This window comes from Papaver somniferum, chromosome 7 (genome assembly GCF_003573695.1).
Source record: "Papaver somniferum cultivar HN1 chromosome 7, ASM357369v1, whole genome shotgun sequence".
In the NCBI taxonomy this organism is placed as follows: Eukaryota; Viridiplantae; Streptophyta; class Magnoliopsida; order Ranunculales; family Papaveraceae; genus Papaver; species Papaver somniferum.
In genome coordinates, this window is record NC_039364.1 from 254,883,356 (window position 1) to 254,902,528 (window position 19,173).

Here is a 19,173-nt window from a genome sequence, read left to right on the forward strand (position 1 = left end):
GTGCTGGAGCTGTGTTGCTACCATGGTTAGATGGCTGGATTTGAATCCGAGAAGGGGTAGAGATAGAGCTGCAAGAAGCTGCAGTAGCAGTAATATGGTGTCAATGGAATTGCAGACAAGGAAGAAATGCAGTGTGTATGTGTTGAAGAAGGTGGGAAAATGTTGTTGCAGGAGGTTATGTCTTATGGCAGTCATATCAGGTGGTAGATAAGGCATTGTTGACTGGAATGCAAAGGGCCTGGGGTGTTGAGTGTGACTGCTGAAATGGAATGGAGATATTCTGATGCTGAGAAACTCACAGAGCTATGCTGAGCTGTAGTGGTTGACCTGAGTATTACCTAGGTTTGCTACATATTTTGTTGCTTTGGGGTCTGTGGTAATTGAATGCCAGACTGCAGTGAGGAAGTTTGTTTGGTGCAGATGAATGGAATTGAATTGTAACTGGAATGAAGGAATCTATGAATTTGTGTCAGTTGAGAAACTACAGGGTATGAAGAGGTGGTGCAGTTGATGATGAACTGGAATTGGAGGTTGTGTTGGTGGTAGTAAACGGTTATACCCGCCACCCTACCCTACCCGACCCGCCAGAGAATGGATTGGGTAGGATCTTACCCGTTTAATGGCGGGTAGGATGGCGGGTAAAAATTTTCTTAACCGCCAGTAAACGGATAGGGTGACGGGTATAGGCCATATCTGCATCTTTGAATCAAACCCATCTCAGAATTAGAACCATAATCCTTTAACATCCCCTAATTTTTGTAACCCTAGATACAGTTCATTATTCTCCTGAAATTGAAGCAAACCCTCATCTCATACTCGATATAGCTGAAAGTACAAGAAGAAGACTTCACCAGGTATAAACCCAATTTTTTTTACTTTTTTTTATTTTTTTATTATCATTGCATGATTTTATTTTGCTGTTATTGCTTGAATCTGTAAAGATTTTGCAAATTTTCCTTTTGTTTGATGTATTTGATGGAGTCATAAAGCATGGATTTTATTTGATTTCAGCTTCGGTTCTATTTTATATCTCCATGGTTTCTTGAATTCAAAATCCCCAAAAAAACTGAAATCGATTTATTGATGTTGTTGTTGTTACCTCCGAATCTAGTAATTCTTGGCGTGTTAAAACTAGTGTTTGATGAATTCGTGGTGTTTTTAAACTAGGATTTACAGGGTTGATTGCACTGCAGTGACTATGAGCTGCAGAGCAGTAGGTGGTGCATATGGTGGTGAATTTGATATGGAATTGAGTGATAGAGATGAATGAACCAGCTGGTGTTGGTACTGATCAAGATGGTTTTAGCTACAGGAAGTGATATTAGTCTTGTAAGGTTGTTGTCGATGTGAAGCTGCAAACTGGTTGAGATGGGACATGGTGCTGGAGCTGTGTTGCTACCATGGTTAGATGGCTGGATTTGAATCCGAGAAGGGGTAGAGATAGAGATGCAAGAAGCTGCAGTAGCAGTAATATGGTGTCAACGGAATTGCAGACAAGGAAGAAATGCAGTGTGTATGTGTTGAAGAAGGTGGGAAAATGTTGTTGCAGGAGGTTATGTCTTATGGCAGTCATATCAGGTGGTAGATAAGGCATTGTTGACTGGAATGCAAAGGGCCTAGGGTGTTGAGTGTGACTGCTGAAATGGAATGGAGATATTCTGATGCTGAGAACTCACAGAGCTATGTTGAGTTGTAGTGGTTGAGATGAGTATTACCTAGGTTTTCTACAGATTTTTGGCTTTGGGGTCTGTGGTAATTGAATGCCAGACTGCAGTGAGGAAGTTTGTTTGGTGCAGATGAATGGAATTGAATTGTAACTGGAATGAAGAAATCTATGAATTTGTGTCAGTTAAGAAACTACGGGGTATGAAGAGATGGTGCAGTTGCTGATGAACTGGAATTGGAGGTTGTGTTGGTGGTTGTAAACGGTTATAGCCGCCACCCTACCCTACCCGACCCGCCATAGAATGGGTTGGGTAGGATCTTACCCGTTTAATGGTGGGTAGGGTAGCGGGTAAAATTTTCTTAACCGCCAGTAAACGGGTAGGGTGACGGGTATAGGCCATATCCTACCCACCCTACCCGTTGCATCCCTACTCATGAGTAGGGGTGCACATACCCTACCCATACCCGCCAATCCTACCTTATCCGCCAATGTTTTAACGGTATCCTATCCTACCCATTATTTTGCCGGTAGGGTGACGGTTAAAAGATTTCTTACCCGCCGTTAAATGGGTAGGGTGACGGGTAAAGCTCGAAATTATCCTACCCTACCCGCTTACCGCCTTATATTTAGAAGACAAAATAACCCTTCTAATGTTTTTTTCTCCTGCACATTTTTTCGTTGTTTTTAAGATATCAGGGGTAAAATATAAAGACCCTTTTGTTCATCTTTATTCAGAGAACTCAACCCCAAATCGAACCATTCACCACAAACTCGTTCTTCTTCTCTTCATTCTCGAGAAAATCCCACAGATCCAACCTCTGCTATCACAATCAAAGACTAATCCAACCTCTTCTCCAAATTAAACCCATGTATCTGATCTAACAGAAAACCCCTCTTTTGTAAACTAAACTCTCACCAAAGTTTAGTTTACTTATTCATATTCATACGCAAACACCTCTCATCATCGATTTCAAAACCTAATCATAACTGCATCTTTGAATCAAACCCCATCTCAGAATTAGAACCATAATCCTTTAACATCCCCTAATTTTTGTAACCCTAGATACAGTTCATTATTCTCCTGAAATTGAAGCAAACCCTCATCTCATACTCGATATAGCTGAAAGTACAAGAAGAAGACTTCACCAGGTATAAACCCATTTTTTTTTACTTTTTTTTTATTTTTTTTTATCATTGCATGATTTATTTTGTTGTTATTGCTTGAATCTGTAAAGATTTTGCAAATTTCCTTTTGTTTGATGTATTTGATGGAGTCATAAAGCATGGATTTTATTTGATTTCAGCTTCGGTTCTATTTATATCTCCATGGTTTCTTGAATTTAAAATCCCCAAAAACTGAAATCGATTTATTGATGTTGTTGTTGTTACCTCCGAATCTAGTAATTCTTGGCGTGTTAAAACTAGTGTTTGATGAATTCGTGGTGTTTTTAAACTAGGATTTACAGGGTTGATTGCACTGCAGTGACTATGAGCTGCAGAGCAGTAGGTGGTGCATATGGTGGTGAATTTGATATGGAATTGAGTGATAGAGATGAATGAACCAGCTGGTGTTGGTACTGATCAAGATGGTTTTAGCTACAGGAAGTGATATTAGTCCTGTAAGGTTGTTGTCGATGTGAAGCTGCAAACTGGTTGAGATGATGGTGCTGGAGCTGTGTTGCTACCATGGTTAGATGGCTGGATTTGAATCCGAGAAGGGTAGAGATAGAGCTGCAAGAAGCTGCAGTAGCAGTAATATGGTGTCAATGGAATTGCAGACAAGGAAGAAATGCGTGTGTATGTGTTGAAGAAGGTGGGAAAATGTTGTTGCAGGAGGTTATGTCTTATGGCAGTCATATCAGGTGGTAGATAAGGCATTGTTGACTGGAATGCAAGGGCCTGGGGTGTTGAGTGTGACTGCTGAAATGGAATGGAGATATTCTGATGCTGAGAAACTCACAGAGCTATGCTGAGCTGTAGTGGTTGACCTGAGTATTACCTAGGTTTGCTACATTTTTGTTGCTTTGGGGTCTGTGGTAATTGAATGCCAGACTGCAGTGAGGAAGTTTGTTGGTGCAGATGAATGGAATTGAATTGTAACTGGAATGAAGGAATCTATGAATTTGTGTCAGTTGAGAAACTACAGGGTATGAAGAGGTGGTGCAGTTGATGATGAACTGGAATTGGAGGTTGTGTTGGTGGTAGTAAACGGTTATACCCGCCACCCTACCCTACCCGACCCGCCAGAGAATGGATTGGGTAGGATCTTACCCGTTTAATGGCGGGTAGGATGGCGGGTAAAAATTTTCTTAACCGCCAGTAAACGGATAGGGTGACGGGTATAGGCCATATCCTACCCACCCTACCCGTTGTGCAGCCCTACTCATGAGAACCTTTCACAGTCTCATAAATCGACTGTGACGCAGACGTTGAAGACGGCATCTCCTGATTAGTAGTGTCAGAATTTGGAATAACTCTTGGGCTTTTTAGAGGTGTCGACGTGATCTTTAGACTATTAAACTGACTTAGAATGCCCATAAGCGTGAAACGAAGAAAAGATGATTAAAAGATGCAGGAGATATACAGAGAAAATTCAGTATTCAAGAGTACAATTAATTGATCACCACACCTTCTCCTTTTATAGGAAATATACAACTTCCAATTCCTAACAAAATTCTAGTTCCCTTCTTTATTAAAAATCTAGTTAAGTAATTCTAATCCTAAAAGATATCTGTACTTTGGTACCCAGTCTCATTCTAATCCTAAAAGGTATAAATTTCATAAATTAAAATTAAATAAGTTACTTGTACTTCGGTAACGCCGAAACATGCAGCTAAATTATATTATCGTCATGTCAAACCTATTCAAAAGCATTGCTGAATCTATTTAAGAAAGGTCACTATGACGTCTTAATTTATGGTCGTGTAAATAAAGATGTAGACAGACATATATGCTTCTGGAAGATAGGTACAAGCGGCTGAGAATTAAGTTTGCATTGATGTTGGCTAACCAACTAACGCTAACGAAGTTGCACGAACTTCCGGTCTCCTTCTCTCCATCTTGTTAGCTGCATAGTGACACGATTTTTTTGCTCGTATAGAAAATGAGGAAATCAGCCGGTGCCACTGTAGTACAGTGGTAAAGTCATTGGGTGATGATACCAGTGATCTGAGTTCGAAATTCACTAGCATCAAATTATTTACCGATCAAAAAAAAAAAAAAAAAAAAACAACAACAACAACAACGAGGAAATCCTTCTGACAGATGTTATTACATACATGGTATCAGCCACTGGTTTCTGATTACCTTGCTTAAGAAAACTTAAACCAAATGATCCAAAATCCGGGGAAGAAAATATCGCGAGGGCAGTATTAAAGATCTTACCCCACAAGGTCAACAGAGTTTCTTGTTGGCATGGTATAAATATATGTTTCTTGAAGGACAGTCATAGATGTCCAGATCTTCGGAAAGCCTTTCAAGGCTGGTGCAAAGTATGTTTTAGATAATTTTTCAATTAGTTGGTTATTGATTTGCTTTGCTCTTAGAAAAGCCGAAAAATCCAAAAAAAATGGAATCCTAATGTTTTTGTTAACAATTTCTTTTGGAGTAACAGAAAATAGTGGCTCTTAAAGTTATCACCAGCGTGTAACTTTTGAGAAGTACACTAGTCTCACCTGAATTTTCTGTTTCGTCCAATCGTATGATATGCACTCAACCTCAGCTAAAGATCACTCCGTTACCTAGTGGCACTTGTTGTTGAGCAATGAGTTTTTCTTTTTCATTCAATAAATGGTGCCCCTTTAAGCCTGATGTATACCCTCCACGGATTTTGGATATTCTCTTGCCTCGTCCATTCTTCCATTTTTGAAGTACGCATCCAACATGGTACTTTATCTGACAGTATTTGGAGATAGACCAAAAGTTTCCATCTCATTAAACAAATTCTTGGCAATCTTGATTCTTTCATCCAGGTATAGTCCCTCAAATAGTTTATTATAAGTAACTGTTATGGGTTTCAACCCATTTTGTTTCATACTCGAGAATAGCTATACATCCAACTAACGATTTTTGCTAGTACCCAGCGATTAACAGATGCAACTGATAACATCCAGTTGTGTCTTGAGTGCCCTTACCCACTATCCGGTCAAACAGTTTCACCGCATCTTGCAACCGATATGTGTTTAGGTAGTTTTGTAGTGGGTGCCTTGATAATTTTTCCCTATTATATTTTCCAAGAATATCATCTTTCCTAGTACACAAGACCATAGAAAAAATTAGGGCTGCAAAGCAAGCGTTATGGCTACTTCTTCTTGTGTTCGGCTTGCTGAAATCCATCAACAGCTAACCTTCGGAAAATCCAAACCCATGTTGTCATCACCAGCAACGTACGTCCATGCCAATCTCACATCACCTCTCAGGGCTTCTTTATCTTCCCCTAAAACCCTGTTAATCACCGTCCAGAAACATAAACTCCAATTTCTTTCACATAAAACCCTACACAACAACCCTTTCACATCTTCAACAACAACTACACCAAAGAGTAGTACAATCTGTATGGCAACATCATCATGTGAGAGTACGGGTAGTTCAGAAAATACTCCAGGAATTCCAGCTGCAGAGATATGTATTCTAGTATTACTATACATCATGCCATTCTTAAGCCGATTAAATTTACTTTCCGAATTCCCAGTAGTAAAATATGCGATGAAACCTATCTTGTCATTGTTAGGATTCTATCAATCAAAACCCACTCTTGGTCTGATTACGTTTCTTTCTTTATTTATTGGTTTTGTACGATACAAGAATTTCACCAAGTTTAAGTACTCTTTAGTTATGGATTGCGTGGTTGTTATCGCATCTTTAGTTCGCCCGTTTTTGGTGAATCCGAATCCTTTGGCTGGAGGAGCATTAGGGTTCAAGTCTCAGTTGTTGAATGTGAGTATTATGATTCTATGTTTATTGCTTTCTTTATGCGTTTTGATTATAGTGTCCATACAGCATGCAATTTACATGAAAATAAAAATATATGTTCATCTAGAGTTTGCTAGAGGTAAGTGCAAGGCTTACCTACTGTCTCAATATCCTCTTAATTTATTAAGCAATTCATCTAACGTTTCTACTCAACACCAAGTCAATGCAAATTCTTCTACTTCCTCTTACATTTTGATTTGCAGGTTCTTGAATTTCTCGGTTTCCAGACATGCATACATTCATGTTTAGAATACTTGGGCCAGTGTCTTGGAGAAGAGAATGAGGAAAAGGTAAATGGAACAGGCAAAAAAGAAAAAGAAAAGGTCAAAGAAAACGAAGGGAAAAAGGTTAATGAAGCTTCGGATGGATCGGTTCGACCCTCTATTGACAAAATTGCCCACATCATGGGAGTGGTTCTTAATACGCACGGAAATGAAGGTCCACGTGAGGGAAAATCCATGGTGTTGAAACTTCTAAGCGCATACGACAGACTTCATAGGGATGTAAGTTCCGCTGAAACATGCAGCAAATATATATATTCCTCATGTCAAAGATGTTTTTTTTTTGAAAAAGGCAAAGTTCAAATAAATAAGAAAGGGTGCCAAGATAGCACCCTCAAAGATACAAGAAGAATTGAGCAAGGTGCTTAGAGAGCTTACAACAAATTACTCTCTAAACAACCTTTCCCAATCAAATACAAAATCATCCAACTTGATATTTTTAAAAGAATCGATATTAATCGACCAACTAAGAAGCACACTTTGATTTCTATAATAAGAGAGTTTAAAGGCTTTCTAACTTGTTTCTTAGCAATCACAATATCATTCCTTTCCAACCACACAACCCACCACATAGCAAACGGCAAACAATATCTCAAAAAGACAAGAGGTTTGATAGATACCTTCAATTTCCACTTCCATAAGAACTCGAGAACGGACGTCGGATGAACCCAAGCGATGCCTAACTGATGAAGAAAGTGTTCCCAAATCTGCCATACGAAAGGACAATGGAGGAAAAGGTGTTCCACTGACTCCTCGTTGTTATTGCAAATCACCACTGCCATTCTTCTTCTCGATAACATGGAAAGAGTTGGTACAACTCTATGAGCTGTTGCCCAAACCAGAAAACTAACTTTTGTAGGAATTGTTTTATTCCATATGTAATCAGATGGAAATTTAGTTGGTGTGGTTCGTCCCTGATCATGCATAAGCCAAGTATAACAAGAACTAACCGAGAACGTACCTTGCGAGTTGGAAGTCCATTTGCGTTTATCGCTTTCTGCAAGAATCCCTTGATTGTCTAAAATTCTAGAGAATTCCATCACCTCTTGAATTTCCTGATCTTTAAGTCTTCTACAAGGATCTATGTTCCAACACGGCATTTCTATATTTCCATTATTCACCTCTTCAACTAAAGCTTCTTTCTTCCTACTCACTTTCCATAACTTTGGGAACAACTCTTTAAGAGTTTTTTCGTGACACCAAACATCCTCCCAAAATTTAGTTTTATTACCTCTTCCTAACGAAATGTTTGACCCGTTTCTAAGGATGTAAGAATGATTGAGAATACCTAGCCAAAACCCCCACCCATATGTTATCTTTGAATCTTTAGGAAACCAAGCTTCTTCAACACCACCAAATTTCTCATAAATCAATTTCCTCCATAGACTAGCCTTCTCTTCTCCGTATCTCCACAACCATTTGGTTAACAAAACTTCGCCTTCACTTTTCGGAATATTAACTTTTTTCCAAGACCTCCAATGTAATCTTTTCTTTTCTATAATATCTCCCCAAAGAAAGTTGTGCATAAGTCTCTCTAACTTCTTTACCACTGAAGCCGGAATCTGAAAAAGAAATAAATAATACAAAGGGATGGCCGCTAAAGTGCTGTTGATGAGCACCAGTCTTCCGGATTTCGATAGGTACCTCCTCTTCCACGGCGCTAGTCTGAGTGTAATTTTCTCAATTATCACATTCCAAACTGATTTTAACCTTGTGGAAGCCCCAATTGGAATTCCAAGATAAGACATAGGAAACTCAGCAAGTGTGCACCTTGCTAAAGTTTCACACACTTGAATCTGCTCTTGCGGAACTTCTATACTCACCATGGAACTCTTGGAGAGATTAACTTTCAGACCCGTTTTAACTTTAAAGTCCTCTAGAACCTCCATAAGTTTCTGCACCTCTTCTACATTCGCGTCTAAAAAAACAATTGCATCATCCGAAAATTGAAGATGTGATATTTCCATACCATTTTTTCCGACATAAAAACCTTTCAGAAAACCTACTGCCTTTGCATTGGTCATAAGTTTGTTAAACACTTCAGCCACCAATAAGAATAAAAACGGTGAGAGAGGGTCTCCTTGCCGCAACCCCCTAGATGCCTTGAAAAATCCTTTCGCTGCTCCATTTATAATCACCGAGAACCTTGCTGTAGAGATGCAATAACGAACCCATCTTCTCCATTTCCAACCAAACCTCATCTTCCTAAGAACACCGTCGACATCCCCCCAAAGAACATGATCATAAGCTTTTTCCATATCCAACTTGCACACAATTCCTTCTTTTCCTTCTCTTTTTCTTGAACCAATAAGTTCGTTAGCAATAAATATATACCATCCAAAATTTGTCTTTCCGATAGAAAAGCTCCTTGAGATTGGGATATCAGATTTGGCATTACCACTTTTAATCTATTTGCAAGAACTTTAGATAAAATTTTGTAAATGGTACTTACCAAACTAATAGGCCGAAAGTCCTTCAACTCAATTGCTGCATTTTTCTTGGAATCAAAGAAAGAAAAGTACAATTTAACCGCCAGTCAACACCCCCTTTCTCGTTAAACTCGTCCACAACCTTCATGAAGTCTTCCTTGATAACATCCCATGATGCTCTATAAAATTCAATAGGAAATTTGTCGGGTCCTGGGGACTTATTCAACTTGAAAGAGCTAATAGTAGGAAGAATCTCATCCTCTGAAATTTCTCTTTCAATCCATATGTTCTCAATCTCAGAAATGCTAGAAAAATTGAACTCATCCAACTGGACAAACTCCGCCTGATCTCTAGAGTAAAGTTTTTCATAGAATTCAATGACTTCTTTCTTAATATGATCTTGACACACAACCTCCTCCTCCTCGATCTTTAACTTAAAAATCGCATTTCTTCTTCGGTGGTCGTTTGTAATTTTGTGAAAGATCTTTGAATTCCTTTCTCCGTCCACAAGCCATTGAGTTTTAGCCCTAGATTTCCACCTCTTCGTAATTAGCAGTAACACTTCATTATACAATCGACGAAGACTAGCCCTTTCTATAAACTCAACTTCTGAAATTGGAGTAGCTACTTCTTCTCTTTTGTCAATAATATCGATCAAAACTTCCAGTTCTCTCAACTTCTTATCCAAATTTCCAAAGACCTCTTTGCTCCAACTCTTAAAATTAGGCTTCAGCATCTGCAACTTCTTAGCGAATATAAAACTCGGAGATCCCCCAAAACACATACTATTCCACCAGAAAAACATCAATTCTTTGAAACAAGAATGCTCAAACCAGAAAATTTCAACCTTAAACGGAAAAGGGCCAAAAACAATACCACCACTTCTTAGAGACAAAGGCGAGTGATCCGACACTGTCCTTGTAAGAACACACTGCGCCATCAAAGGGAATTTATCCTCCCACTCACCACTAACAACAAATCTGTCCAACCTGCATAACACGGGAGAAGTCTGCACATTTGACCAAGTAAACAACCCTCCATTCAACGGCAAATCGCAGAGCTCATGTCTTCGCAAGAAACAATCAAACCTCCTCATATTCAAATCTGAATCACTGGGAGTATTTTTTTCCGACGCGACTCTAAAAACATTGAAATCTCCACCTATACACCAAGGTAAGTCAGGCCACTTTAATCTCACCTCATCTAATTCAGACCAAATTCTAGTTCTATCTGCATCACCCGTTGGACCATATACATTCGTAGGAACACAATCAAAACCATCACAAATTCTTGTCCCTCTGATGGAAAGACAATGCATTTGTGAAAAAACCTCCACGCAATTAAATATGGAATCATCCCATACTGTTAACATTCCCCTGGAAGCGCCAATCGAATTAACTGCAGTCCATTGATGCATCCCTGAACCCCAAATACTTCTGACTATAGAATCAGTCATGTTCTCCATTTTTGTTTCTTGAATAAAAATCACAGCTGCCTTTTCAATCTTCACCACTGAGCCAATTGCAGTATCTCTACCTTCAGTCCCCAACCCTCTAATATTGTAACTGATTATGTTAAAATCCATTGAAACATTCACCTCCCTTCTTTGAAACTGATTTCTCCTCCTCCACAGAACACTTCCAATTAAAATTGAACAATTTCATTTGTAACATTATTTTTTATATAAGATTCAAGTTGAGCGGATAATGGGTTTGATGCACAATGCCTACTATCCAACCAAACATCACCAAAATATTGTGAACAAAAAACCCTAGAACCAAGATTTTCCTGAATAGAATTCTTACCCGAAACAAAGAAATCCACCATAGGAGCATCCATGTGATCTTCCACGATTGCCTCAGCTTCCAATCTTCGTTTCTCATCTTCTTTCTCTTCATGAAAATCACGAAATTCGTTCTTCTTAGTCATCCCTTCGTCTATCGCGGGCATCCCATCACCGGCCATTCCATGGAGCAGAAACTTCAGAAACCTTTTTTTGTTTGAATCTTGTATGATTGACGACCTTATGAATCTTCAATTTTCCTCTTACTCTCCAATTGATGTTTTTACTGAAACAAATCAATCCCTGATTTATCTCTACCAAGTTCTTCTTCGACTGGCTCAATTTCTTCAGCAGAAAAGGGGTTAATTACTTTAGGCACCCTTACAACTACTGGAGCACCGTCCAAAGCCATACTAACACCACCAGATAAAACCACTTCGATAGGAATAGCTGGGTTGTTAATAAAAGATGACCCATTTTCTAAGCCTAACCGTAAGCCCAGCGATTCAAACTCTGATGGTTCTAAATTTGAAACCTTTTTTTGAGGCATACTCATTCATTATACTATCTAGGGTGGGTTTATAAGGGGTGTCTAAAGGTACTGCAATTACCTCCTTAAACAATTTAAATTATTAGAGTGCCCTTATCATCAAAAACCTAAAATCAAAAATCAAACTAAACTTTAAGCTTAAACATCTTGGACTCAAATTCAATCAAGAAATTGATCAAGCAAAGCAAACACGAATCGAAGTGAGCGATGTTGGAGTGCGAAATCCAAATTTCAATTGCTCTTATATTTTAGAATGTATGTGTAACAAACCCATCTTGTTTTTGATTGATTTTATTTTGTTTGATCGATAGAATATGATTTCAAAGATGAAATTAGGGTTTTCAGAAGATCAGTCCGGCTAATCTTGGAGTATCAATTTTGAGCCGAACCTAGCGTATGATTTAGAAAAACACTATTTTCGGCTAATGCGACTTTGCTAGATTTTGTTCGAATCAGTCGAACCAAAATCCGTCAGTTACAGAGTGAAGTTCGGCTGATAACTTTTCAGCCGAACCTCAGTTTTTTGAAAATATACCTAGGTTCGGCATATAACTTTCCAGCCGAACCTCAGTTTTTTTTAAAATATACTTAGGTTCGGCATATAACTTCCAGCCGAACCTCAGTTTTTTTGAAAATATACCTAGGTTCGGCTGATAACTTTTCAGCCGAACCTCACTTTTTTGAAAATATACTTAGGTTCGGCTGATAACTTGTCTGCCGAACCTAGGTATATTTTCAAAAAACTAAGGTTCGGCTGAAAGGTTATCAGGCGAACTGTTCATCTGGTCAGTAGATCTGGGTTTTAAAAGTTAAATTTTTTGACAGATTCAACTTATAAAAAGAAATTAAACCTCGTATAGAAGTCTACCTATGATTTGAATCACACATTTTGGTCACTTCTAATCATTAAAATCTCAAAATTCAAAACCCAAGTTTTTTTTCACTTCTTCTTCTTCCTCTCAAGAATCCCAACTCTCTCACATAAATTTGATTTATCTACTAATTCACCACTAATAATATAATTTTTAATCAATCCTTAAAATTCCTAGCTAATCAAATCTAATCATAATCCTTAACGCCAATTATGTAAAGGTAGTTGTGCCATTATCAAAAAGGATGGATAAGGGGTGATGTTATTTTTTATTTGGTGACCCTATTTTGGCATTATTTAGTATGCCTCAAAAAATTTTAGTATGCCTCAAAACAGGTTTCAAATTTAAGTCGCATAATATCTTCTCATAAATCAAACAGAAGTCCTTTCCTCTCTAATTCACCCTCCAATGCAGCAAATTGACCACTAGATACTTGAATAGGATGTCCACTTAACCCCTTCGACTTTACATAAAAATCTTTAGGAAGACCACAGTCCTAAAGATCAGAAGTTTACATGTCAAAGATGTTTAAATTCATTGCTGAAACTGTTTAAGCAAGCTGTAACATACGTTGGCGTGAACGACGAAATAATTTTAGAAGCCGACAACCTTTTATGGTTACTCGACATTCTGGCAGATAGGAAAGCGGCCGAGGGGTTTGCATTGATGTGGGCTAACCAACAAGAGCTGGCAAAACTGCACATAAAATATGTGAGATGGAATTACTCTCGTCATCACGTTAGCTGCATAAGAACGTGATTGTTTGTTAGCATAGGGAAAGGGGAAATCCTTCCGCCGAAGGAAACTCGACAGCGATTATTACTGACATGGTTTCAGCCACTGGTCAATGACTACTCTCGCTGAGGAGAACTTAAATCATTTGATCCAAAAGTGGTGGAAGAAAATATTGAGAGGGAAATATTACAACTTACTCCAAAAGATCAACAGAGTATATTTTTCACAAAATTGGTTAAAAAGACCAAAATCAACAATTCCTGGGTGAAATAGACAGTTAGATTTTAATACTGTTTAAATGGACAAAAATGTAAAAATAAGCAGGATGTAACCAGTTTCATCGTGCCCATTTTCAAATATTTTTTCTTATTTTTAATTTACACAGGATGTATCCAGTTTCATCCTTGCTATTTTTTAAATTTAAGCTAGGATGAAACTGGTATTTTTTTTTGACCATGTCACCCAAACTATTTTTTACTCGTCCATTTGAACCGTGATTTAAAAATATTTGGACAAATAACCCATTTTCCGTATATTTTTGGCATCGTATGAATGTTTCTCGAAGAAATGTGATTGTCCAGATCTTCGGAAAGCCTTCGAAAGCTGGTCCAGAGGAAGCTTTGGTTAAGTTTATGAAAGACGAGACTTTAAGCTATAGTGTTTTAAGTTACTTGGTTGATTATTGATTTTCTTTCCTCTAATATAACATTCACCTGCCACCTTTTCAATTTTGTAGACTCGATTATCTAACATTAGATCTTTTTAAATAGTTAGTTATTTGTTCTTTCTTTTTTACCAGAGAACCCCATACCAATCTAAAGTCTCAAGATTACGTCAAACCTGCAACTCTTCGTCTAATTACCAGTTTAATTATCAAGATAATTTTTCAATATATCTCTTTTCCTTCAAGATAGAACAACCATAAAACTATCCCTCGGAGGTAGATGTTGTTGTTTTTGACATGCCTTTCCTGCAAAGTAATAGACTACACTTTTATCTACCGCTGCACTAGTCTTCAGCAGATCAATCAATAGGGAGGGACAACACTTCTCCAAATATGAAAACCCATCAGATTTTGTAACCTCTGCACGTAAAACATTCAATGAGTAAGAAAATAATATTTGTTCAGTAAAATATAACTAAACAGGCACACTCGGTACTCACTGTGAAATATAACACCTACCTCCCAAATTTTTGGGTTTAGCTGCGAAGTCTAGACACGCAGTTTTCAGTTGCAGACATTGGTGTTGTTCTGCTAGGGCCAGAGTGGTCGCCACCGTATTTGAATTTATTTCTTCACATAATTTTGCCTCATACATGACTCTTAAACGAGCAAGACGAAAGCGATCTGCTGCAGCTAACATATGTTGCAGGATTGTCGTTGAAGTGCAAAGTGAATCTGAGTCAGAAAGTTCAGGTACCTCGGGAAGTTCATCTGAGTATAAAAATAACAACATGGCCTGCGACACATCACATAACTTTATTAAAGTAACAGCACTGGTTAAATTATGCATAAAGCTAAAACACGGATGCTACTGTATTTTTGAATCTAATGCACGACGACAAAGTAATGAATTGTCAAAAGCCTTACCTTAAAGGAAAAGGGATCAAACTCATCAATGGCTACTGTTTCCATGTTTGGATTACCAACTAATCCAAAAAACATAGCTCTAAATATGGGAGATCGAGCTGCAAGAATCGACTTATGGGCTCTGAAGGATTCATTGCCTGAAACGTAACGTCGGAACCAGTTTCAGATTCCAACAAACCTTTAAGATTTTGAACCATATCTGACGGAGGTACAGGAATAACATAATGTTTTCCCTCTTTCACTGTTTCAACACGAGCTTCTTGAAGTATGTAGTTGCTAAAAATATAACAACCACACCCAATGAAATCTAACACCTACGATTAAGATCTACTAACAAATAAGAGAAGAAGTGCATCAAAGTAAACATGAACACAAGGGTTTTTACGTGGTTCGGCCATTAATGAAGCCTACATCCATGGGTTTCACTATGATCGAAAGTGTTACATACAAACTCCATTACAAAGGATTAGAGTTCTTGTTGAGCTCTCGGTTGTCGGAAGAAGAAGAAAGATCCCTAAAAACATCACTCTCTTTCCCTTATAAAGTATAGGGATACACATCAAGTTACCATACTGCCCATAGGGGCTGACTAGGTAGGATAAGAACTAGCAAAGAGGTAATAATTCCTATACATGGATGTATCCAACTAAGCTACTCCACTAGTCCAGAATGGGCTGTAAATGACGTTTTTAAATAACATATTAATTACGTGAATAAGGTTTTACACACAAATTGCGTCATATAACATGAAAATAGTAGGGTCCGTCTTTTCACATAAAGAAAATGTCATTTTCAAATGTGGCAATTTACCACGAGCGTGATTTAACGATGAGCCATTATATGACGGAATATATCTGATAAATATTTTTAGTTTTTATACCCCACCACTAGTCTTCTATTATGCGCCCAGAAAATGGCTAGACAAACATAATGCCATACTTTTACAAGTCTGAAAATGGTTAGCCGCCGGCTTACTTGCCATAAATCTTTTCACTAGTTTGGTCTGACAACAAACACAAACACAAACACGGTGTTGTTTTGTGGCACTAGTGGAAAATGGACCATCAAAGGAATCCGAAACAATCATTCTTATATCGACCCCGACTCTCCTTTTCATTTTTCCGTTTTGTTCTTTTCCTCTCCAGATCCAAAACCCTAGCTTTTGTTACAGGTTCGGTCATGGATTCAATTATGAGATGAGGGTTTTTCTTCATTGGACAGATTCCTCTCCTCATCTTCAAAGAATTAGGTTTTTTCTTTATTCCCCTTTCCGAGATTAAGGTGAAATCTCTTTCTATTTTCCTTTGAATCTGATTATAGTTTTTTTAAATTATAACCAATTTGATGTTTGAAAACAAAGATTTAGGCAGAGAATCTCAGTTGTTGGGTGCTTTTTTAGGTTTCGTGAGATTGATTTGGATTGACTCTGTAGATTTATTCTCAATATCATGTAATGATTTCTTACTAATCTTTGTTTTTTCGTTTTACATAATGAAAATTTTGGTAGAAGAAGCTGAATCTGTTGTAGCTTTTGGAGGAAAAGAAATATAATCTCGTTATCTTTTTCATCTGAGAATGGGTTTTGATTAGGGGTGCACATACCCTACCCATACCCGCCAATCCTACCCTATCCGCCAATGTTTTAACCGTATCCTATCCTACCCATTATTTGGCGTGTAGGGTGACGGTTAAAAGATTTCTTACCCGCCGTTAAATGGGTAGGGTGACGGGTAAAGCTCGAAATTATCCTACCCTACCCGCTTACCCGCCTTATATTTAGAAGACAAAATAACCCTTCTAATGTTTTTTTCTCCTCCACATTTTTTCGTTGTTTTTAAAGATATCAGGGGTAGAATATAAAGACCTTTGTTCATCTTTCTTCAGAGAACTCAACCCCAAATCGAACCATTCACCACAAACTCGTTCTGCTTCTTCTCTTCATTCTCGAGAAAATCCCACAGATCCAACCTCTGCTATCACAATCAAAGACTAATCCCAACCTCTTCTCCAAATTAAAACCCATGTATCCGATCTAACAGAAAACCCCTCTTTTGTAATCCTAGATTTAGGTTATTTGTTCCTAAAACCAAACTCTCATCAAAGTTTAGTTTACTTATTCATATTCATACGCAAACACCTCTCATCATCGATTTCAAAACCTAATCATAACTGCATCTTTGAATCAAACCCCATCTCAGAATTAGAACCATAATCCTTTAACATCCCCTAATTTTTGTAACCCTAGATACAGTTCATTATTCTCCTGAAATTGAAGCAAACCCTCATCTCATACTCGATATAGCTGAAAGTACAAGAAGAAGACTTCACCAGGTATAAACCCAGTTTTTTTTTACTTTTTTTTTATTTTTTTATTATCATTGCATGATTTGATTTTGCTGTTATTGCTTGAATCTGTAAAGATTTTGCAAATTTTCCTTTTGTTTGAAGTATTTGATGGATTTTAACTCCCCAAAAACTGAAATCTATTTATTGATGTTGTTGTTGTTACCTCCGAATCTAGTAATTCTTGGCGTGTTAAAACTAGTGTTTGATGACTTCGTGGTGTTTTTAAACTAAGTTTTACAGGGTTGATTGCACTGCAGTGACTATGAGCTGCAGAGCAGTAGGTGGTGCATATGGTGGTGAATTTGATATGGAATTGAGTGATAGAGATGAATGAACCAGCTGGTGTTGGTACTGATCAAGATGGTTTTAGCTACAGGAAGTGATATTAGTCTTGTAAGGTTGTTGTCGATGTGAAGCTGCAAACTGGTTGAGATGGGACATGGTGCTGGAGCTGTGTTGCTACCATGGTTAGATGGTTGGATTTGAATCCGAGAAGGGGTAGAGATAGAGCTGCAAGAAGCTGCAGTAGCAGTAATATGGTGTCAATGGAATTGCAGACAAGGAAGAAATGCAGTGTGTATGTGTTGAAGAAGGTGGGAAAATATTGTTGCAGGAGGTGATGTCTTATGGCAGTCAGATCAGGTGGTAGATAAGGCATTTTTGACTGGAATGCAAAGGGCCTGGGGTGTTGAGTGTGACTTCTGAAATGGAATGGAGATATTCTGATACTGAGAAACTCACAGAGCTATGCTGAGCTGTAGTGGTTGAGCTGAGTATTACCTAGGTTTGCTACAGATTTTGTTGCTTTGGGGTCTGCAGTAATTGAATGCCAGACTGCAGTGAGGAAGTTTGTTTGGTGCAGATGAATGGAATTGAATTGTAACTGGAATGAAGGAATCTATGAATTTGTGTCAGTTGAGAAACTACAGGGTATGAAGAGGTGGTGCAGTTGCTGATGAACTGGAATTAGAGGTTGTGTTGGTGGTACTAAACGGTTATACCCGCCACCCTACCCTACCCGACCCGCCAGAGAATGGGTTGGGTAGGATCTTACCCGTTTAATGGCGGGTAGGGTGGAGGGTAAAAATCTTAACCGCCAGTAAACGGGTAGGGTGACGGATATAGGCCATATCCTACCCACCCTACCCGTTGTGCAGCCCTAATTTTGATGTTTACAGATTTTTGTTGGTAATTGAAGGTGCTTCATAAACGAGTAATCCCTAATTATGCTAGTTTATTTTTTCCTATAAGCTCTGATTTATTACAGAGGTTTGTTAGTAGTAATTTTCCAATGATTATTCTTTTTCATGGACCTCAGGGTTTCGTTTTTCTTCTTCAATCAACTACTAGAGGAGTCATCTTCATCTAATTATACTTGGCAAGAGACACTAAAGTTTCAATTTCTGTACTTCACAGAGGTTGTTTATTGAATTTGATTTTGTTTTGAGGTTTTTTGTTTGATTAGTACTTCTGGGTTTTGTTTATTATTATCATGTTTTAGGGTCTGGGTTGTTTTTTTTTTGACTTAATTCTTAGTTTGCTGTAAGAAATTGAGACATTACTCTGTTGTTCAATTTCAACTTCTTTCTTAAACCACTTGGACTTTCCCTAGCTGAACTCCGTACAATATTATGTATTCTCCAGCATTTGCATGTCCATATTTCATATTTGTGGCGGTTCTTTAGCTCTCTTTGGATGTTTTGTGCTGAGATATTTTTTTTTTTTCAGCATTTGATCGACATGCTTTATGAGATGCTCAACTTGGAGAGAATCGTAAGTGGGAATTATCATGTGCTCCAATTTTACGGATTGGATGTATGGTAAGCTCATTTCTGCTTACCAATTATATGTGAGCCATATATTCTTATTAATTAATTAGAGTAAGCGTATATCCATTTTTTGCTCCCTCAAGTTATTTCCAAGAATATGTGATTCAGCCAATTGACATT

At 38.0% G+C, this 19,173-nt stretch overlaps 1 protein-coding gene across 1 annotated transcript; it reads right to left on the reverse strand.

Annotated features, from left to right (window-relative positions):
• Positions 1-12,916: 12,916 nt before the first annotated feature.
• Positions 12,917-15,995, reverse strand: LOC113296383 (BTB/POZ and MATH domain-containing protein 3-like). Its single transcript, XM_026544693.1, has 7 exons — positions 15,854-15,995; positions 15,339-15,414; positions 15,057-15,154; positions 14,879-15,015; positions 14,471-14,747; positions 14,253-14,371; positions 12,917-13,048 (listed from the first exon to the last, which is right to left on the reverse strand). The coding sequence occupies exons 1-7, from the start codon at positions 15,993-15,995 to the stop codon at positions 12,917-12,919; spliced, it is 981 nt and encodes a 326-aa protein (XP_026400478.1).
• Positions 15,996-19,173: the final 3,178 nt, after the last annotated feature.